A 23,678-nucleotide genomic window follows, 5' to 3' on the forward strand; every position below is an offset into this window, starting at 1 on the left:
CCTTCCTTTATAGAGGGGGACTGTATATTCTGCAAACTGCTGACACTTCACATGCACTGTATACTGCATAGAGAGGAGAGGCTTCCTGCACATGAAGCACAGCACAGAAAGCAAAGCAAGAGAGAGTGAGGAGGGATAGGGAGGAGGGAGGAAGGAGGGAGGGAGGGGGGTGAGCTTGCTTTTGGCTAATGTCGACATTTTGCCCATGATAGCTGTTCTCTTAGCCATATGTGAAGTGAATGTAATGAGGGTTTCATGTAGCTGTGTGTCTCACAGGACTGGTTCTGTACTTGTGTGGCTGCTCTTAAAAAAAAAAAGAAAAGAAATAGAAGAAGAAGCAGACGACAAAGAGGTGAGGGAGGGATACATCTGACAGTGACAGCAGGAAACAGGAAGGAAAATAACCTCCATTTTGTTGCAGGAGATCCAAGGTACGATGGAGGAGGAGAGAACGGCTCCTTGCCCTTCGTTCGTCATTAGCCGTTACGCGTCTTGTTACGCGATGCTCCTCGGCTCTGTGAAGAGCTGACAGCACAACAGTCTCACATTGTTTCTGATCTCAGCAGGCAGTCGGAGAAAAAGAGCAACAAATCTCCGACTGGAGGTAACACCACGGAGAGCATCGCCTTTTATTTCAACGTGGCGGCTGATTGAACCCGTCGGTTGTCTTGGTTCTCCGCACTCACAGGATGTACCACCGTACCGCCGCTTCCCGCCCGCGTGCTCCTCAGCTCCGTGATGGCACGTGGCTGCTGTGGTATTTTGAGAGACTGGAGATAACAGAATGACTTGATCTACGTCCACAGATGCAGTTGACATTTAAGAGCATTTAAGAAACAGCCCTCTGCTTAAAAAAACACCTCTCTTCAAAAAATACCAGGTGAAATACATTTCTAAAAGCAAAGCCAACCTGATGCTGAGCAGCTAATCATCAGTACTGCTAATTACTGTAATAACGTCCTCAGCACCAGGCATCATCATTGCGTAACAAGCTTTTGCAGGTAAAAAAAAAAAGTGTTAAATATTGTTCAATCATTAGCTGCTACTTAGTAACAATTTAGATTTCAGTCCTATCAAATGAGCATCAACAGCAGATGGAGCTGCGTCGTTCTGAAGGGGAACTAGACAGGATTTTTACCTTAATGAACAGCTTCAGAATGATTGTGATGGTTAAATGACTCATTACGGAGAGAATGTAAAACAGTGAAAAAGCAACCGGACGTAGTTCCCCGTTAAAGGAACATTCCTTTTTTTAATATTTGATTCATGTTGGTTGGTTGGTTCATGTTGATTCAACACAACTGTTGGATCCTCACTGTATGCCACCAGGCCTATGACATATGTCAGGAAATATCACTATATTCAATGTTTGATAATATTATTGACATATCAATTACCAGTACTATTTATAATACTGCCAGGTTCTCATATTTTACATCATTACGCAATTGTACATTAACAGATGATGTATATTATTGTATAATGATATAACAGCTGAACTGTGTCAAGACATCATTTTGGTCATTGCAGAAGAAACTGTTAAATAGGCTACATGAGGTTACATACTGTATGTACTGATATTTACTTTCATCTCAGGTGATCCGATCACAAGTGTTCAACTTTATCACGAACCGAAAATATTTCTGCTATTTCAAGTGGATGAGGCTTTATTTAATTGTGAGAGCTGTGGGCGGTGCATTAACTCACTCAACCCCTCCACTCACACACTCTCTATCCCTCACACACAAACACACACCGTCAGTCTGACGATTGGCTAAAAACAACACAAAACCTGTTTCACCGCCATAAGTGGTCAATGGAGTCCATGCAGAGACACATTATCATTAGCCATTAAAATGTTGCTCTCTACCTCCGTGCTTTATTTTCTGGAATAGATAACTTGTGTATTGTAATAATATAATCAAGTCTTACTGGCTTTGCTTGCTCAATGTTCTTTGAAAATATTTTTTTTCTGTTGTATTTCCGATAATATTTATCGCCTTTTCCAGCTTTGGAAGTGTGTCCTCATAGGGGAGAACTGGTCCCAGAGCTGTATTTTAAACTAATTGAAGCTTATCTACCATCACATGTTTCCCAGCATTATCAACAAGAGACAATACCACGGCAAACAGGAAAACAATAAAAGACACAAACCCAGACAGACCAGCATCTCACGGTGAGTCGGCCAAACACAGAAAGACACAGAAACAAAAAGACATGTAGAGATGGAGGACGTCGTTATTTGATAAAAAAAAAAATGGAGCTGTGGGACGCTGGGGTGTGAGCTGACCAAGGACAGGAGCCGGACGGAGCAGGACAGGGCTATAGATTTCAGGCCGGTGCGAGTCTAGCAGGCCGTCATTAGCAGCGGGATCACGTCCACCTCAAGGCCCCTCGCTCTTTCCCCCCGACCCCGTCCTTCACCTCCCCCGGCCTGGAGATGGAGAGCTGGCGGGCTACATTTAGACACACATAAGAGCGTGCAGGTTTTCACATTCCCACACATACAGTACATGCAGGCCTGCCCACATAAGGTCTGAGTATTAAATTCAGCTCTGAAGGACCTTGGCAGGGGTGCGTAGACAGACAAGATCCTTGGCTATTGATTCTCAGTCTGCTCTACTCTCAGCTGCAAGTTTGGGAGAAGAAAAAAAAAAACATCTTCAACTCAGTCTGATGTACTCTGTTTTATTTCATATCATGCTGTGATAATGGTTTACATTTATGGAAATTGCTTTCACTGCGTAGAAACTAACTTGCTCTGAATCGCCTGTTTCCCTCTACAGATAAAAGTTCTAACATCATTACAGTGATAGAGGGCCACTGAGAGCGAGGTCAGTACAGTCACACATCACCACTGGGTGTGGTCAGAGAGGTCAGGCTAACTATTTTACAGCACAGGAAACTGTGAAACGACTGCCCAGAGAAAGAAAAGGTCTATAATAACCTGTAATCTCCTTTTATAACCATCAAACATAAAGAGAGATTTTATTTTCATCAGCTTCTTTCATTATTGTTAGTGTTTTATGAAGACATAATATATTTATTTGACAATAAAATAAGTAGCTTGAACTCTTTTATGGGTATTTTGTTTTAATTGTTCACTCAACCAGCCCTGTACCAGACATGAATTTAACAAGCAAACAGAAAGTGCTTATAAACTTACAGTATACTTTTTCCAGAGCCAGACAGACAGTTAAAGATTTGATATTGACCCTAGTGGAGCTTTGGGCGGCTAAGATGTTGGGTATTTCTCTCAGAAGTTGAAACAGACCAAAAAGAGTGAAAGAGGGAGTGGATATTGGTTTTAAACTTGACTTAAGGATTTTAAATCAATGTCTGTGTTTCTCCATGTTGCACAAACGAACAACAACTTCATAAGGCCACAATTAAGTGCAACTGTGATTTTCTGTTTGTTTTTGTTTTGAGCTTCTAAAAGCAATTTTATAATAATCATTTGCTCAGTTTTGAAGATTCAGGGCTTTAAGCTTATTTTACTGTTCCATTAGCAGCTGTTTACTGACACATCTAGAATAAACACTATGAGATCAGCAGCAAACTTTTTATTAACTCACCAGCTCAGCATTTTGTTTTGCTTATGTTTCTTTCACCTTTTCACTGAACCTCAACAGCAGAGCCAGTCAATGTTTCTGACTGACTGACTGACTGGTGTTGCTTCTGCCTCTCCTCAGCAGAGTGTTGGGCCTCAGGAACTGAAGGGAAGTGTAGGAGTGTGTCCAATACAAGACATACAGTAGGAAACAAGACTCTCGGCAAACTACTGTCATCATCACTGAAGGAGGCAGAGGGAGAACTGAACATCAGACTCAGCCTTTCCTCTGGACTGGTTAGTAATCTCACTGTGACTGATACATATCTCTTCATACATATAATCCATTACCTGTTTGTTGCATTAGACATACTGTCATCTCCCGAGTCACACATACGGTTTGGAAATACAGTACTTCAGTTGACTTTGAAACGGTTCACATTTCAACAAGCAACTTTTTAACCTTCATCTAACTAACCCACTATACTATTTCTTGTGTTCGGGTCGGTTTTGACCTGTGTCTTAAATCAGCTGTAAAATACACTAAAAACATTTTTTTTCATCCAATTAGTTTTTCACCTCTTGGTTACGTTGTTAGGCTTCCTTATCCATGAAAATATTGGTTTTAATATTTTTGGTGTGGGCACCCTGGGCCTTATTTGTCAATATTGGCTTCAATGTAACCTTCCTCTTGTTAGCGTTCTGGGTCGGTTTTGACCCGAGTCATAAATCAGCTAAAAACAATTATTTATCATCCAATTTGTTTCTCATCTCTTGGATATGTTGTTAGGCTTCCTTATCCGTGAAAAGGTTGGTTTTGCACTTATGATTTCAGTTTTAACTCTCATTATTGTTCTTATCGTTATAACCGGCTGGAAACCGACCCTAACAATACAAAAGTCAGAATTCTAACCGGAGCATTTTAGATATTTGTGAAAAAAATGTTTTTGTTTCATTTGTTTAAATATTCCCTACAAAGTCAAAAAGCCTTGATGCAATAAACAAATTTATGTGGCACTTTTACGCATTAAAAACCTAAAAATGGGTCAGTGGCGACCCTAACTTCCCTGCAGATCATTGTGCTGTTTTATTGTGGCTTCATACAACCGGACTCAAAATACTGCCCATAGAAGAGACAGCGATTTAAACTCCTCAATATTCAGATCCCCCATGTCGAGGTGTGACATTCCCGCACTTCCCGGTTAAACGTTCCTTAATGCTTCAGAATATTCTATGACCTGCTGGAACTCGAGCGTATAAGTGCCAGGCGCTGGAGCTGGAGGCAGAGACCTCGCCGCCAGATGAGAGAAACAGAATGATAATAAAGCACACGGCGGGGCCCGAGAGATGATTAATACCATTCTCCTCTTCCATTTGCTGTTCATTAACTCACTGTCTGCCATAATGGCCTGGGCTCAAATGAAAGGGGAGGGAAGAGGAGAAGTTCAGGTTGGGCATCATTAGATCGAATGAAGATGGAGCGAGAGAAACGAGAGGGAGAGGGAGAGAGAGAGGGGGGGTGGGGAAGAGTGCTGATTAGTGCAGCAGTTATCTACATCTTAATCAAGCTGAGAGTTGCTCTCTTGCCCTGAAAAGGCCATACAATGACAAAACACAGTAGCATTTAGCATAACAATCTATCCACTAGAAAAGTCTATTGGAGCTGCTGCAGTTTATTGCCCATAACCTCTTGCTTAAAGTTGACATGCATAGTGAAGTCGTTAGAGGAGCAGTGGAAGCGGGCGTCCCGATTTTTTAAAACATATTTTGTTCCTCCGCTTAAGCCGAGAGCACCGCGAGGGATCAGGCCGAGTCAGGTGGACCGGATAAAGAGAAAGGGAAGCTAGATAACGCCTGAGTGTGGATGTGCATTTTACAGAGGCATGACACGTAGCGTTCCAGTTATGGTAACAAAAAACAACAGATAAAAGCATCAGGCATTATGAATTCCTTTCTGCTTATGCACAAGATGGACACACGCAATTGGATCTGGAGAGCGGCCGCAATGTATTTCAATCTACGTCAGTGCTAACCTTATGAAATTGGAAGCTATTGGGGCTGATAGAGAGGATGGGGCGAAAAACACACTCGACACGCACACACACACACACACACACACACACACAGCGGTGACTGATAGAGAGACACAGGCTGTCAAAATTCAGTAATTATTCTGAAAAATGGAAAGCAGAGAGTGACAAAGAGGGATGGAGCGTGAGGAGAGGTGGAGGAGGAAACTACCTACACATCCGTACACACTGCGGAGCCTTCAGCTCGGAATTCCTCAACAAAACATCTCATGAAATACGACTTGAAAGCAACAAATCAGTGTGTACAGTCCTGGCAGGAGCCGTGTGTGTGTGTGTGTGTGTGTGCGTCCTCTGACCAGAGCTTGTTTCGTATTGTAAATGGGAATGTCATTATTTTTAGCAATACAGCAGCGTTCATATTTAATACCCTTCCGGCACTGCTACAGTCCCTTAAGTGCATCCCTACAGCTCCGATAGTGTTGCCAGATGCATCATTATGTCATCAGTATCTCTAAATGTAACTGTGTAGAACAGGGATGGCTGGCTGAGGATGGTGGGCAGCGGGAGGCCGACCTTGGCTGAGGTCGTTTAACACAGTGAATGATTCAGGAATGTTTGTTTCAGTTGGACTGGAGGCACTTTGATTTGTGTTCAATAAAACATATTCAGTATATTTATATGTATATATTTATATACACACACACACACAGGGTCGGAGGAGGTGAAGCGATGATTCCACGGCCAGCATGGCAACTGGATGTTACGACTTTCAGGAAAATAATATCCCACTGGAGATGTGAACATGGTCTACTCTGGAAACATGACATTAATTGATTTCCAAGATAATAAGTAATTCCCAGTCAATTCATAAGTTCCTAAAATGGTACGTGCGCACCACAGCTAGTTCCCCCTGGGAGACAATAACCTGTGGCACAGCTCTGTGAAGACACTTTCCAAGGCCACGGCAAACATTACAACATTATATCTTATGAATGGTTTAAGAGTTTAATAGAACAAAGGGAACTTGAATACTATTTATTTTTATTTTGAAGGCAGATGGATTATTATTCTTTTTTATTATTATTCTGAAGGCAGGCAGATTGTTATTTATTTTTAAGTCTAATTTGAGTTCAAAAGAACAAAAATGAAGGAGAAATATTATTGAAAATACAGCGTGAGTGTAAAACGTCTTTGTACCAATTAAAAATGACAAATTAAAATGATTTTTATTTCATAATCAGTTGTGTTATGTTTTATAAGACCACTTTTGGAGAATCAGCAACACGTATGAGTGAGGGGGGGGCTCATGGTCTGACAAAAAGGCTCAGACGGTACACAGAATGAAAAAGGTTGAGAACCACTGATCTAGATCTAAGGTCTCTGTCCAATCAGGAAGTCAGAATTGTGTCAGAAGTGTCTAAACACACTACCCAGTTGCCTATGCAGTGAAATGCTTGTAATGTACTGTAGGCTGCTGGACTATGGATGCCCTATTAAAATATTCCCTGATGCCTTAATTCTCATTTGGCACATGGGATGTGGCTGTAGGTCCTTCCTGTTCCAGGTGGTGTTCTTCTTCTGCCTGTTTCCATATTCAAACTGCCTTTCACTACAGGGAACAACAACAGCTACTGAGCTGCAGGAGAACACAGACTGTTTTGATGAGGATCAGGAGCACAGTGTCTTTGCACAGTGACATTTTCTTCACAGTGAGTCAGCCGTCACCTCTGCACGTGCAAATGTCTGTGCAAAACAGCTTCCCCTTCATTTTTTATTTTTTATTTTTTTTTATTTTTTGGGGGGGGGCACCCTCTCCGAATCTAAGGGCTCAGTGCCACCCAAGACGATTGTTTGGGTTAAAGAAACTCAAAGTGTTCCCCTCCCAGCAGCAGCATGCTAATAATGCCAGAACATTCTCCAGCACAGGCTCTGTTCTGTAGCGAGGTCTGGCTCTGTGAGTCTACACTGATGCCATCCTACAGGATCACTATTGTTTTCTTGCCTTTTGAAAAGCTGCACAATAAAGTAAATCCCAGTGGGTGAGTGCATGGAACAGAACAGAGGAAGGAGACAGGAGCTTGGGGATTTGTATTGTGTTAGCTTGCCAGCTAAAGTAGCTGACCAACTTTCACCACAGCAGTGAGCTGAGCTGCTTTCTGATGAGACCAAGAGCATGTGGAAACATCAAGACCATACAGGAAATACGGTCACGAGTTAACAATACCTCCAGTGACTACGTTTACATGGACAGCAGAATTCAGAATAAAACAATATTCTGATTAAGGTGTTTACATGAGTTACTTTTAGAATATTCCTTTCATGTTCCAGTTACATGTTATAGAGCATTAGATGGATTAATAACACATGGCTGTAGGCCTATACATCACCCTCAACATACAGTTAGGCCTACTTCTTTGTCGATACACGCACATTGTATGACTTGTCGTCACAAGGTTTTAAAGTCTTCTGTGTTTATGTTTTCTAGAAACCTGCCTTGGGACTGCGGCTGAAATTTAGCAGTTGTGCTAAGTACGGCACATTTACACTGATGCTTAATGCATCAGTGTTGATTAATGTGCACTGTCCCAATTCAATAAATAAAGAAATGAAATGAAAATGAAATGATCTTAATCAGATTAATAATAAGTAAATAATACATTGACCATGTAAACGTACTCGCTGTCGGATATTGTCAACTGTGACATAATTACTATAAAATCTGTGAGTTATAGCAGGTTCACGGTGACTATGACCTTTGGCCACCAAATCCTAATCAGTAAATTCATGAGTGCACATGGATACTTCTGTTAAAGTGTTACTGAGACGTTGTGTTGATAAAAATGGGACAGATGGAGAGACAACCTGAATCCACGCTGCCTCCGGTCCTCGCTGCTGCCGATGCATAAGGCATAAGAAAGGTCTGTAGATGTTGCACCTCGGCTGCTTGTGTTGTGTCTGGGAGGTTTGGATTATTTAACCTGTTCTCATTTATTTGTTTGTACCTCTCTGCTGCTCGGCTGCTCGCAGCATTGTGCCTTGGAGAGGTTCCAGTGTTTCCAGGTTCCAGCGTATTTCTGGCTTCACGATACACAACAGATCAGAAAAGATGAGGTTTTATTTAGCTGATCAATTTGGAAAAAAATTGGCCCTGATAGAGACTCTTCAGTTCGGTTCAACGTCACAGTCTCATTCCTCTTTTGATAAAATCTGACATCTGCAGCTTCACAGGGATTTATGTGATGAGTTATTAGGATTTCTTTATTATAGAATGTAAAAATAGAAAAGTTTATACGCTATCTCTGTTGTGTAATACCCTTCATCTTGCAAATACAAGATTCAAACAAAGATAGGGGCCATTGGGGAAAATGACCTCCTATTATGCGTCTATATAGACAGGACTATTATTAGCCCACCATCAGGGTCCGAGAGGCTCCAGAGGCCCACGTGAAATGACTGATGAGAAGATGGCATTATGAGAGAAAGGGAGTGGGTGAGTGGAGGGGAGGAGTGATGGAGCAGGTGGACTCTCATCCCTCCTGTCCTCCTGATGGATGTATGAGTGGGGGCCTTGGGCAGGCCGTCAGCCGCTGTGATGGATGAGAGGTAAGTAGTGAAAAAACATGTAGATCCAGGTGACAGTCACACACGCCGCACGCAAAGGTTTGATAACGCTCAAAGATTCTGATGCATTTAGGTCACGTCCAGTATCAACAGACTATTAATGCAGGTGTTAAGTCAATCGCGCTCCGAAAACACCACATCCTATATTTCCCATCATGCAATCAAGAACGGCTGAACTTCCTGAAACGCCGCACTTCAGTTTGTAATACTATTAGAAATAGGTTCTCCTCGTAAAACTGTGAGATCTCAGCTTGACTCAGTTATAATTTAGTGCAATATGAATAAAATTGAACTGAATTGAAGGTAAGAAATCAGTTAAAAAAGCGTTTTGTAGATCTGCAAGGAGCCGTCTGAAGTCTGATGAATTGAATTTGAGGAATTAAATAGAGTGAGTTCACTTTAGTGGCTGATCGAAAAAGATAAAGAGAGAACTCAGCTGCTCTTTGCCCCTGGAGCTCGAAGCAACAACCAAAACTCCGAGCAAACTGTCTGCAGCCGAGTTGCATTGTGAATGTAATAAGTGAATGGAATTAAAAAATGGCAAATTCTCTTTCTCTAATGAAACATTTTTACTCTAAGTCTGAGTACAGTACCATAATACAACAAGCTGCAGAGAACCAGCCATGACTAATAAATTAACATTCATGTGATGAATTGGTAGAGTATGCCTTTAACAGTTGGACTGGTAATAATAATAATAATAATAATAGACTTAATAATAATAATAATAATAATAATAATAATAATAATAATAATAATAATAATAATAATAATAATAATAATAATAATAATAATAATATGACTTCATGAATACCAATTGGATGAGTCACAAATGAATATAAAATCACAGCGTGCATAATCCAAAGTCTACTCAGCAGAGCGTTTCACTGGAAAATATACAACTGCACAGAGGCAGATATTCTGACCTGTCAGGTCACATCATACTAAACACATGGTGTGCGGTTGAATTTGTGTGTGTGTCATGCCCAAACACTGTGTGGCCTAATTTCTAGTCTTCGTAAAAAGGTACAGACATGAAAGGGGTGGGGAGTTGGACGGTGGTGGTGGTGGGGGGTGGGGCGGGGCTAGGGCACCTTCATGCCAGGATTGGAGATGACGGATCAACATCTGTTTAGTTTAGTTTATGTCGGTCTTGACATGGAATCTCATTGTACAATAGAAATTACAGCTCAACATACTGTCAATCAGCAGCTAGAGAAGGTGTAAAAAAAAAAGTAACAAAACAGAAAATATGCACATCAAACAAACAATAACTAAATAAAAAAGTGAACAATAGACATTTAGACTGAAGCTTATCTTATTGCCTACCCTATTATAAATCAGGTTATATTAAAAGCTATGCAATCTACTCCTTTTATCATCAAATAAACAAAAGTCAAAATAAAAGAAGAAAAAAAAAGCTCTACAGCATAGCAGGCACTGCAGTTCATTGCTCTAACTTATGTGAATTGATCATCCTATTTTGCAGTTTTAAAGTCTGCAGTTCTTGGAATTTGAGTTCATATCTGTTTATAAATAATTGATTGGTTGGTTGCTTATAGTCTGCTTTGTTTATGATTCCTATTGCTCTTTTCTGAAGTAAGAAAATTGGTTTAGTGATTGTTTTAAATGTGCGTCCCCACACATCTATATAATACAGTAAGTTACATCTGTGTAAAAGTGGTAGAACAGAATGGAGGGACAGGCACAGACACCGCTGTATTACGTACATGCAGGGTTATTTGCAGCCATGCCATTTAAGCCCTGACTGTTAAACATCAGCATAGGATCGTTGTGTAAAACAGGTTTATGGGTCTGCTACTGACCCAGTGTGCCTTCCCTCTGTAGAAATCCTACACTGAAATATCTTCACAACTTCTGAGCTGTAATTAAATTTCTTGCTAAAAAAAAAACATCCCCTGACTTTTTATCTTGTGACACGATCGGGTCAAAATGTATCTTCAGGATCTTTGCTGTGTGTTTGATGATACTTATTAATGTCAGACCTGTGCTGTGCTGGTACACAGTCTCCGAGAGCTCATTAGCATGCTGTTGTTTACATCTTATTATTAGCCGTAGCTTTAAAACATCAGTGCTTTAGTGGCCGGGCATTAGTCCTGCTGAGCTGAGGAGGTGGACTAACATCACAGAGCAGCCATATATGGCCTTGTTTCATCTTCTCTGCCACTGAGAATCCCCACCCACCCACCACCCACCCCCCGCCCCCCTCCTGGCCTGGCAGGTCCCAGTGTGACAGCCCTGCCGGTAACTGCACTCTAATTACTGACTTGCATGTTTAAGTTCCAGGAAGTCTAGTAACCTTGTTAGGTTAAATAATTCGTCTTCATCAGCAACAAAGACTCGCCGCGTCCCAATGGACGCCGGCTTGACTTCATCAATTACATCAGCCTGATTTGGTCAGATTAGACCCATATATCTCACACAGGTGGGAAACATTCTGGAGCCAGTGACCCATTTAGAGTTGTGGGAGGGAGGCCTCTATAATCTCCATTACTTATACAAAGAGCTTAATATTCTATTAGAGTCAGACCTGGAAAATGATTATGTTGCTATGATAACACATTTATAGTAAAATGGATGAAACTGGAAGTCTGTGGGAAACTAATAGAGGTCTTATATTCTTCAATATATACAGTATATTGAAGAATCCCTTTATTTCAATATCAGTGGGGGAATTGAACAGTCAGTACAGACAACATACAGTATTTCTATATGGTTGCTATGAAGGAGGAAATTAGCGCTAAAGACCAGGCTGTAAACATGTATATCTGCTGTAAATTTAGACGTTTTACCCTGGAAGTCTATGGAGACTGACTCACTGTTGGATCCCGACTCTGGTGGCCATTAGAGAAACTGAATCTCAGTCAGGCCCAGAGGTTTCTGAAACATGGATGAATTAAGAGTTGTGTTTTTGGCTACCTGAAGTCCAGCACTCACTCTCCTTTTAGGTCAGTTTTCATCCGGTTCTTTAGCTGCTAAATGCTCCCCCATGTTCTCCAGCTGGTTGCTAACTGTGTCTGGCTGCTGGTTTGTGTTGAGCAGGTGGATGTGGGTTTATCATAGCTAAAGGAAACAGCTGTCTGCGGAAAGTGTGGAGAGTTGAGAGGTTGGTTCTAAACACAAAACAATGAACTTTACACTAAGTATCAGAACTCTAAATCATTTGGCCGAGCTGAAACTGCAGCTGAGTGATGATAATCATTTCTCTTTTCACTTTCATACAATGCACACACATTTGATCGATTGTTACTATAGAATCACACCTTTGCTGTTATTGGTGTTGATCCATCAAAGATACATTTGTGGTTTTAATAACCAAAAATCACCTCAGTGTAGTTATACATCTCTTCCAGCTTCTCTCTGGAGCTCTAGAAACAACAGGTCAGTGTCAGCCAATCAGAAGAGAGGAGGCTTTGACACTCTTTTCTTTTATTGGCTGTTGTTTTTTTTTTTTGTTTAATCTAATAAAAATAGCATGTTGCAGATAACACATTCAGTTAAACCAAATCCTGCAATGTAAGGTGGTGGGTCCTTGGTGGGCGGGGCTTGAAGCATCTAGTGTTGTGACATCACAAAGTTACAGAAGTCCTAACAGCTGGTTTTAAGGCTCAGTTTCTGAATCCAGACTATTTCTTTGTAGACTAATCCTGTCAAAACATAAGCCAAGGCCTACTTCATCACAATAGAAGACACAGATGTCTACCTTTATGTGACATTCAAGAAATGCACTTGTATAAATACTCATTTAGTTTGAGGGAGGACAAAATGAAAATGAGGCAGATGAAATCCAAAGTGCAGAGACTTGGAACTTATCAATGCACAAACAGGGCTGTGAGGCCACTCAATTTATTTTGTAATATTTTAGATACCATCATGCACAACAGAACAAGGAGAACAATATAAAGTTCAAGTGGGGAAGAAGACAGTGAAATGTGCACTCTGGAAACTGCCAGCTGAGCTCTACACCCTACAAGACACCAGACTACTGAGCCTCCTCTCTTGGGATGTCATTACCAGAGTGGGGATCCATCAATAAGAGGAAAATAAATTTTCAAACCGGTTGGAGTGGCTGTACACTAATTCTTAAAGGACAGACTCCAACCAAGATCACATGAGACCTCCAGATTTGTTTTACATTTTTCACCATAAGAGAGAAAAAAAATCCTCATTTAATATGATTTAATAAATCAATCATAAATCACTATTTTCCCTGAAGCAAATTCTTGTGAAAGGCTATATATTTTTGTTCATCAGAGGTATGAGAGCTATTTGTAAAGCAAAGATGGTGGCAGCCCTGTGTATCATGCTGCACCGTGTCAGAGTACTCCCTCTGTGCTGTGAGACTGCAGCAGTAACACCGCTAACTCTGACCCACTTCCCTCTGAATCATCCAGCCATATGCTGCTGCGCACACTAAATGCACACACCAACCGTCTGCCTGCTTCACGCAAATACCCTCCCCACCCCCCAAAAAAACAACAACAAACAAACAAACAAACAAACAAACAAAAAACATAAATCCAGGAGCACACACTTTTTCTAATCTGCTACCTCTAATCCAGGCCAGCAAACACAAAGGCGAGACAACGACCTGGGAGGAAACGCAGACCACATACTGAGTGGGAATATGCAGCCCATTGAAGTCAGGCAGGAAACACAGCACAACAGATAAATGTACTGAACATACTATCAAGCGTTTCATTGTGTTGTTAAATTAACTTTGAAATCAAACCCAAATTCAGCGCTTCCCCCAGGGTCCACTGTGCTAGTCTACTGTCCAAAGTAGGGACGGTTTGACTAGGATGTACAATTCAAACAATCACTGATAAACAGCAGTAGCACTGACAAACCCAGTACTAAAAGACTAGCAATGCGAGGCTATCCACCAACACTTAACTTAAAGGGATAGTTCAGCTTTTTGGATTTTTAAATTTTTTTATCTGGAACTGCACCCGGGTTTCTCAGTGGGGTTGTACCTCATACAATCCCACTTTAAAAAAGATGAACTATCCCTTTAATAATACTATACTGTTTGTTTGGTGGAATACCAGATTTTAATTTCCCACAGATAACCGTTGTCTAGACCAAGAACCTGAGAAATAATCAAGGGTATGACAGTTGGAGTGATTACTCATCCCTTACTTAGAAGACAAAGCCACGCCCAGTCCTCCGACCTGAACCAACATACAGGTTGTTTTTGCCAAGCCTCTGATCCGACCCGTAACAGTGTTTCCTCAACATCAACTGATATCTGTTGTTATGGTTACATTACAAACTACTGGTTTCAAATGAGAATCAAAAACCGTCCTAATGGTGTCAAACTGTTTTTTGTCGATCCATTCGTCCACCATAACCTCCTCCTCCTCCTCAGACTTCCTCTTTTGTTCCTGTCATAATGACTGAGCACTTTGGTACTTTCACAGTATCAATCTTAAACCTAGATCTGAGTTATAATCAAAGAACACATGGACCTCTACCTTTATACTATATGGACCTTTAAGGTCAAGGAAGCAATTTCACTTTAAATCTTGAGGTGGAAAGAGCAGTAATGTCAGGAGCTGGAGAATTGAGCATACCCTGTTCCGGTCTTTAGTAGATCTTGGAGACTTGTAACAAGGTTCTGATCCAAAACGTGTGAAAAAAGTACTTGTTTTGCTCGTAAAGGAAGCGGCTGCATGAAAACAACCATCTGTCTTCAACCAGCTGCTTGCTGTTGCGTAGTATATAGTCAACGTTTCTCTCTTTTTCTGGATTTTTGCAACTATACGGCGCTCAGTTGCTTTTAAAGCGAGCCATCGAGGTGTACCTACTGGAACATCTTGAGATCCTCTGGGTCATTGACACTGGAAGCAGCCTTTTTCCTCTGTTCTCTTACCCCCAACCCCCTCTCTCTCTTTGTTCTGGGCCTTTGTTGAGCAGTTTGTAATTGAGATGCAGGCCCACAGATGGATGTGCCATGGATGCTGGCTCCAACATCACTGCTACACGTCCAGCTATCTGTGGAGCCGGAGACATGAGAAGAATCCCTTGTCCTCCAGGCCCCTGCATCGCCGAGGCAATTAGAGCAGTCTCCCACCTTGAGTGAGAAGGGGCGTCCGTCAGATGATAGTAATTGCCGTTCTCCTGCACTGGGCCTACTCCCTTTTGTAATGCCGCGACAACTGCATTGGTTCAGCCAACCCAAACTTGTGTCTAATTAATCTGAATCTACTATTTGCATAATTGAATATTTATGTTACTGTAATGAATTCTCCATCTTTTACAGCTCACATCAGCTCGTGTTTGCAGACTCATACTTGTCATGCTATTGACGCTTATGTATACAGCAGCAACCATTTGTACATGGTGGGAATATGAATGTGTCCCTGTCACACTCACAGGCTGAAGTTGGTTATTGGATCCAAGAGTCAGGAACAAGTAGAAGTCACAGACGCTCTCATAACCTTTTTGAATTATAATTCATACAAATTTAAAGAATATATACATATTATTTTTATTTGAATCTAACTCCAACCTATTATTACCACCTAATAAACTAATAACTGTATTATGTGCAACCATAGAGTTGAGAATATATTTTGTTATACCCCTCCCTTTCCACCTTTTAAAAAAGCTGATGTAGCATTCACTTTTCACAGCTACATATGTGTAGGTTTGTAAATATGACTCTTTTTCTAGCAGACGAGTTTGCCAGTCTGCCTTTTTATTTTATTTTATTTTTTTAATTTTGTACCACATTTGACATCATAGAGATACTTCTATCTAGTGTTTTATATCCTATACCAAAGGAAATGCTGTAGAGTCTACCGAAACTCAACACAGATTGAATGATGATCAAGTTCAGCTTGGGAAGAGACAGATGACATTTGTGACTAAAAGAGTTACATACTGTACTGTATGTTACAGCCGGTCAGCCTTTACTGTGGACAAACCACACAGAGTTGCTAATGCTAGTGTGGCTGTTTTCCACCAACACACAGAGATTTTAACAACCAGGGAGGAGCAACTACTCAATGACTGAATAAAACGCACACTTATCTTACTTTGAATTTCATTATACTTGTTGCTAGGTAACAGCAAAAAAAAGAAAAAAAAACCCTACAAGAAGATAAACTCTGGTGTGTTTCTGCACCACAACAGAAGTGTTTGCTTCACCAATCTACGGATCAATTCGGGGGAGATGAGAGCACTGCAGCCTGCAGTCTGGAAGTGAATCATCAGAGCAGCCCGGAGTTTTGTGGGTCACAGAAACTTGGTACAGTGAATTTAAGAGTGCACGTCTGGACCACTTAGATACCTGGGAACACCTGGGATGTCTGAGCCAACCAGGAGCCAGCCAATCCTGTTCTCCCGCACCGTGGGCCACGATGCTAACCGTCTCCCCAAGAGGTCAATGACCACTAGGCAAGTGGGTTAGCACGTCTTTTATGCGTGAGTGAGTTAAACTTTAGTACCGTTAACCGCCACATGTCGTCACTTCTCCTTACTGGTACCTCGTGACGGTGGCTATAGCCGCGGGCCTACGTTACATATGTGCAGCCAGAGAGAGTGACTGGTTGGCCGTCCATGCTGGCTTCTGATTGGCTGTTGGTTGACCAGCGGAGTAGACCAGAGAATGTGGCTCTCACCTCCAGTGGCCTATCAGAGAGCCTGCTGCTTGTTGTTCAACCTGACACTTCCTGTAATTAGGCAGATTCAGGGCTGGCAGTAGTGGGTGCAACCACCCACACATACACACACACACACACACACTTGCCTGCTTGTCTGATTTCCACATCAGGTTGATCAGGACCAGAGGATGATAGAAGAAGAGGAAATGAGACAGAAGCAGCTGTAGAGAAGTTGCCCTTGTTCAGATGGGACACAGATTGTCACTGAGGCATGTGGAGCTTGTTTAGCAACAGAAATGTGATTAAAAAGCTTTAAAAAGCACGACTTGTGCTGAACTCAGACTTGCACTTAATGAGACGTCATTACCAAATATCCCTTTTTTATGGAATCCACCACCTGGTGCCGATGTTCACGACGCTCTGCTGCACATACCTCACTTCAAAGGGAAAGAACAAAAAGCAGGAGAGCCTCTTGTCCCCTAATGTGAGGAAAACCACTGATTTCACACTGCTTATAGATTCCCTATACATTTAACTGAAATAAAGCAGGAAAAAAAAAGACAAAGCATATGTAATCCTGCTCCGTACATGTGCAGGGAAGCGAGTGAGGACTCCAAAATCATTTTATTTTCACCTCTCCAGCTCCAAAGTGATTAAATTCATTAAAATCTCTTCAAGTAATTGCAGCTTATCTATGGCAGAGTAAATATTCAATTAATACTGCCTTTTTAATAACTGTGATTCCTTCAATCCATCGTGCATAGCCTTGCATGTTTCCCCACCATTAATTAAAATTTCTCTTTGGAGGTCAATTAAATTTTCTTTAACTATTCATTAGCCAGAATACAGGGCAGCACGGAAAATCTATTAAAAGCAGGAGGTCATCTTCTCCGCGCAGTCGGCTTTTTTGTATGGGTGTGTAGGGTTTTTTTTTTTTTTTTTTTGGGGGGGGCACTAGGGGAGGTTAATCTTTCTCTTTGCTTTCCTCCTGAGGGCAGCAAGCAGGCTTAAGCTCTTTCCGTGTCGAGGTGGCGAGCTGAGCTACGGCGAGTGGAAGCGGAAGCTCTTTACCGATCTCTGTAGCGTGTTTGGCCAAGGCTGACTGGCTGCCAAACAGCCAGAGACGGAGCGGGGATGAATCAGCACTGACAAGGTGAAGCCGGCTTCGTGTTCACCAGCTGACAGCTCAGGTGCTCAGAGAGATGGAGACACAACAGATTACATTTAGGCCACTGCAGAGCGAGAGAGGGAGAGAGGGGGGGGGCGGGAGATAAAGCAAGAGAAGGAAAGAGTCCAAAATGGCTTTTGGACTTTTGGAAACTTTGCTCAGAGACAAATGAGAAAGTTGGACTTGTGTTTGTTTTGTGTGCGTGTGTGGGTGTGAATGTGAGCTGTCTCAGACCTGATGGGAACGTGTTGTCAAAGGGAAGTAACAAATACAATGTGTCAATTGTGATACAATTACAAAGAGGTTCAGGGATTTTTACAGTTTTTACATTTTCAAATCTATAGCACCATAATTATCTGTCAGATTCATAAATATTAACATCCAGGCAGCTAAAACCAACCTTGAGTGAATGAAAGCTCATTTTCACTTCTCGCTGTCTATTTTTAACTTCACCAGCCATGTAGAAATGTATTAGCATAAAATCACAAATTTGCCTTCAGGGAGTCTGCACAGCGTTACAACACCATCACCCTGAAAACCCTTTAACTACGGTGGCCCTGAGAGCTCAAAACACTGCAACTAAACAAACACTATACAAATCCAATCCTCACCTTGTGGAGGTGTTTCCTAGGGTGCATCAAAAAGGTGATGAATCTGGCTGGGACTTGTTGTTCAGTGCCCAAGTGTAACTTTGGAATTTAAGAGCGCTGAATACAGAGTAGATTCCATCGCTCTTTTCTTTTAGAGTTAGTTACACCACGGTTTGGGTGAATACTCAATCCTGATTGGCTGTAAGGTCTACGTTAAAAAGGCCTATAGGACACCTATAGAGGTTACAATCAAATTACAATTCTAAATTATGGACTTCATGGAGGTGTGAAATGTCTGACGCAAAGCGGAGGCCGGCTACCATCGTCTATTCATTCCTGATAATTGGACACTTTGTTGGGCTTATCTCTTACTTACTGCCACAATTCCAATAGTGAGAGACACATAAAAAATAGTATATGGCATGCCAGACTGTAGGTGACGTAGTGTGAAGTTTTAATATGACTGCAAAATCCACAGGCGGTGAGTTCAGGTGAGTGAACAGGTCAACAAAGTGTCAGACTCTGACTCTTAAGTGGTTTTGATGTTGTTTAAGCCTTAACCAAACCAAACTCTCACAATATATATATATATATATATATATATATATATATATATATATATATATATATATCACCATAACAGAATGATAATGTAATAATTATTCTGAATACCATAAATTCTCAAATAGGAGCCCAGGCTCCCATTTGCTTCAACTGCCATATTGATCCGGCTTATATTTGAGACAGGCGTCTATATGGGACAGGCTTTTATTTAATTTTGAACAAATCTTATGCTCAGTAACGAAAGAAAATACTCTCAAATTGTTGTATTCTAATAGAATAGAACAATTCTAATAGAAGGAAACTTCATTTAGAAGTTTAATCAGCCCAATTAAAGTTCTTCTAAATAAATGTGTGCTCTGGCTCTTTCCTTGGGTCAGTCGGAGTTCTCAGCGGGCCGGACTGGGCCGAACAACACCAGACCAGACACAGGCTTCCTTTTATGTTTTGACTGTGTTTGGGCCAAGAGTTAATGCTCGTGGGTCGGACCGGGTCATGTTTTAATTCAGGCCCCTTGAGCACTATAGCATGAATTAAGCAGCTTAGAAACTGCTCAAACGGGTGATCATGGGCTTTGAGAGGTTTTGTACTTTCACAAGAACTTGCAGAAAATAGAAACAGACCCAGACCGGCATTTATTTGCTCAAACCTGGAGCCAGACCCGGCCCAGTACAGGAGACTGGCGTCTAATTGAGTCTCGACTTTTATTTGAGAATTAACGGTTTAGTTGAGTAACACAATGGCACATTTTCACAAGCCCACTTGTGTCCACATTAACCATGTTGCTTGCTGGCAGGACCTACTGTGGTAACTTAAATCAGAAAAAAAACATGTCTTCCAGTCTAAATGACCACATAGGTCATGAGTCCCTATGCACTGCCATGGTAACCATAAAACACATGGTTAAGACTAGAACAGATAAGATTTGGTGAGGTATGGTCATGGCCATGGAGATAAGAACCATCATAGGCTATTGTTCTCCCACTGCCACTGGAGGTAACCCAACAATAACACAGCAGTAATCACTGTGGCTGCAGCACAGCACGGTCTCTGGCCAGATCCAAAGGACATGAGCGTTATATGATTGTAGAACCTTGCCTTTACTGCCATAATAGATTTTTTTTTTGATGTTTCAGCTGTCAGTATGTTTGTTTTCTCTTTTTACTATGGAAGACATTTCTTTAGTGCTCACTCCCCTACAGCTGCAACACAACTGTATGTAAGACGTTCCTGGCTGGTAAAGCAGCAGGAGGCTTTTATTGTGAAGGGAGAGAATGCAATGTATTTGTCAGTGAGATTAGCAGAGATTCTCCGGTGGCGCCATTATTCAATTATATCTTGTCAATATTGCAGGAAGGAGTGAATAAAGGGGACGAGTTAATGAGATCCAAACTCCAACAAATCATCACCAAGCAACCAAACAAAAAGTCACTTATCAAGGAAGCGCCGACCAGGCTCGTTTCAGGTGTTTGAGGAAAACAACAAACTTGTTCTTCTTCAGGAGAGAACACATTCAAGGTGGCTGTGTGAGATTTTTTCTTAGTCTCTCTCTCGGTGTCTGTATTGTCATTGTGATTCATCCTAATAGCAATAAAATGGCGCCTTTGTGAATGATGTCCTTTCTGCAGAAACATTGCATGGTAGCTGCTCTCAAAGTGGAGTCCTTGAGGAAGCAGCAGGGGAGCTCTCGCACAGCGAAGAATTGTTAAATTTAATTTTTATTTCAGCCAGAGAGAAAATGTATAGCCTACAATTCAGAATTGCAGGTTTCTCTACCTATTCTATTAAATTCCCAGAGTGTGGGCTAGAGTTATAATTCATTTTAAATGAATAAAGTCATCCAATGATGTGCCGAAATCTGATAAAACAGGCGTCCAAGCGCATAACACAGGTCTATTCTGGAATGGAGACATTAGAGCAGCTCTTCCATAGGTTGGACTCTGCAGTGCGTCCTATGTGCTTTATCATTGCCCAAGGCTAACCCTGTGCTCACTGCTGGCATGTAAACATAAACTAATCATAACATTAATCTCACTATGCAACTGTGCACTTTTGAAAGCGGCCCATCTGCGAGGGCTTCCCAATTAGCCGCTGTCATATGGCACAGGATGGACCAGATTCCTGATGCGCACTGTCCTTGGTGCACCACTGTACAGGAGAAAAAAAAAAGATGAACAATATGCTCCACTAATCCGCCGTTAGGCCCCGGGATTTCATCTGTAAAGCTCTACAGATAAAGTTATGGCTCCTCTTGAACCATTGTGAATCCTTGAATAGGTGGAATCTCCTGTGTTTTATCTCGCAGGAGAGCGTTCGTTAGACAAATAGCTCACATTGTCTGCCAACACAAACACTAGTCAGGAGCATTGATCAGAGGAACACACCCAGCACTGAAACAACAACAACCAGCACAATAGTGACAAGCACTAGCGCGGTACACAGCAACGTCTTAGAAATGCAGCTCTGAACAAAAAAAAAGAAAAAGAGAGTCGACAAAGCCCCAGCATCCATCAGGCAGACAGCGGAGAGTAGTAGTGTGTGTGTGTGTGTGTGTGTGTCTTTACCTTGCGTCCACCTGTGTTCAACTTTATTGGCTTGAGGAAGGGGTCAAAGATCATGTGGCTGGTCTCGATGTTGACTGGCGACTGCCTCTTCCCCACAGAGCACAGGTTCCAGGCCGAGTTTACCAGCCCCCAGAACGACGGCACTGCAACACAAAAGACGGAGAGAGGAGGTTCAAAAGGATGAACGTCTGCTGTGAAGAGATAGGAGGCAGTTCCGCCGAGAGGTCGCACACTCTGTGTGTCGTGCTTTATATTTTATTTCAGATGTGCCACAGCTAACGGCGGGGGAAACATCGCTAACATGGTTCAAGTGATGAGGGCTTCTGTTGCCCTGCGGCGACGTGTTAGGGCTGAACCTGGTGTGATGTGTCTTTCAGAGTTTGCAGTGTATTGTCACAACATCATCATCATCATCATCACCTATTGGCTGTAACTTCAAAATTCCATGCAGTCATGGTGCTGATGAGTAATAACAAGAGTAAGGGGTCATCAGGGTTTTGCAGAGGAGCTATAGGTGATAGAGCAAGATAAACACATTTCACAGCCTAATACAGATGTATGTATGAAAATACATAAAATGAGCTATTTAAGTTCTGCAAGTACGGAAACTCAATTGAAGCCTTCAACTCAACCCAGCTATTTTCATTGGGAAACCTATCCCTTTAACTAAACAGCTTTGGAGTAATAGTAGTAGTAGATAGTTAAATAAATGACTTGTAACTTGCTCCAGGGAGAATGGAGGCTCTCTGCCTTCCACCTACTGTAGCATCTCTTGGCTGAAAACCAACCATGTAAGATCAGAGCCTCCGACTCGGTGTCCCAGCTCTCGTCACAACTCACCACAACACAAACGCGCCTCATAACCCATAATCTCTTGTTTATGACAGATAAGACTACATGTAGTAAGATTGTGTATGATAAATAACGTTATGCACCGCTCTATTGATTGATTTCCCGTCAGCTTCTTGTAAACAAATCCACATGGCCAGGAGGAGGGTTAGCAACACAGGGGAATAGCGACCAGACTTGCATAGTTCCTCTTTAAAATTACAGTTGAAAAGGAGAACTTTCCAGAGTTGGTATGCGGGCTCAATCACAGGGAGGAAGTACAGACCAGAGTACAGCCACTCTAAACACATGAGACATATCTAGGTTGGACATTACAGCACAGAGAGAGAAGAACCAGGAGACAGACAGATGATATTCATGGTCAGGGACAGAGGGCTGATAGAGGTGGTCAGAGAAGAGAAACAAGTAAGTGAGTCTCAGAAAGAGAGCTGGGAGGTCTGGTAGAGGGGCTGAGACATGAGTGTGTGGACAGGGACTGTTTATATACTGGCTTGATTAGAGATGAGGTGCAGCTGGAGCAACAGGTGGAAACGATGAGGCTGACGAGGAGGAGTGGCAGGATGGAGGCGGAGCCAGAGGAACAGAGCAGGCTGGGACACTTCAGTATTGAGAGTGAAAACCCTCATGTTGGAGAAGTGAGTAGTATCACTGATTTATTGTAAATGAAAATACAAAACAGTGGAACTGTTTATTGATTTGAGTTCCCTGCAGAAAAGTAAAAGAAGACAGAGGAGAGTGGGAGCAAAGTGTAATATCTCCTTCAGGAATGAAGTAAGCACATATTCTTGATTAAATGAGATTTCTACCACTGTCTCCTTTAGCTTCTCCCTGGATAATACTGCACATCAAATCAGGCTAGCACATCCTATATGCTTTGGCTTAAAGCAATACTCTACCAATTACCACTGCAAGAAACTTTCAACCTCTTACGGTGGATTCTACATTTCCCATGATGCAACCTGATTGTATTTTTGTGAAATATCTGGTAAACTTAATATCCTATGTTACTAATGCAAGCACTCTCCTGAAGACAGTACGCAATGTTATGACAGGCTGTTTTCAGACCCTATGGTGAGTGAACTGTAGCCTGGTCCAACCAGTGTCCTGCACTTCA

General features: G+C 41.8%; 1 protein-coding gene across 1 annotated transcript in view; it reads right to left on the bottom strand.

The window, feature by feature from the left end:
* ca10a (carbonic anhydrase Xa) overlaps positions 1-23,678 on the bottom strand; it is a gene marked incomplete at both ends in the record, with an annotated part of 256,712 nt that overhangs the window by 126,119 nt on the left and 106,915 nt on the right. Inside the window, one exon of the mRNA XM_083994481.1 lies at positions 21,716-21,858. Coding sequence (XP_083850607.1) covers positions 21,716-21,858 — 143 coding nt within the window. The remainder of the gene's footprint in view (positions 1-21,715; positions 21,859-23,678) is intronic.

The sequence above is a fragment of the Trachurus trachurus genome (assembly GCF_905171665.1).
Source record: "Trachurus trachurus genome assembly, chromosome: 19".
Lineage (NCBI taxonomy): Eukaryota > Metazoa > Chordata > Actinopteri > Carangiformes > Carangidae > Trachurus > Trachurus trachurus.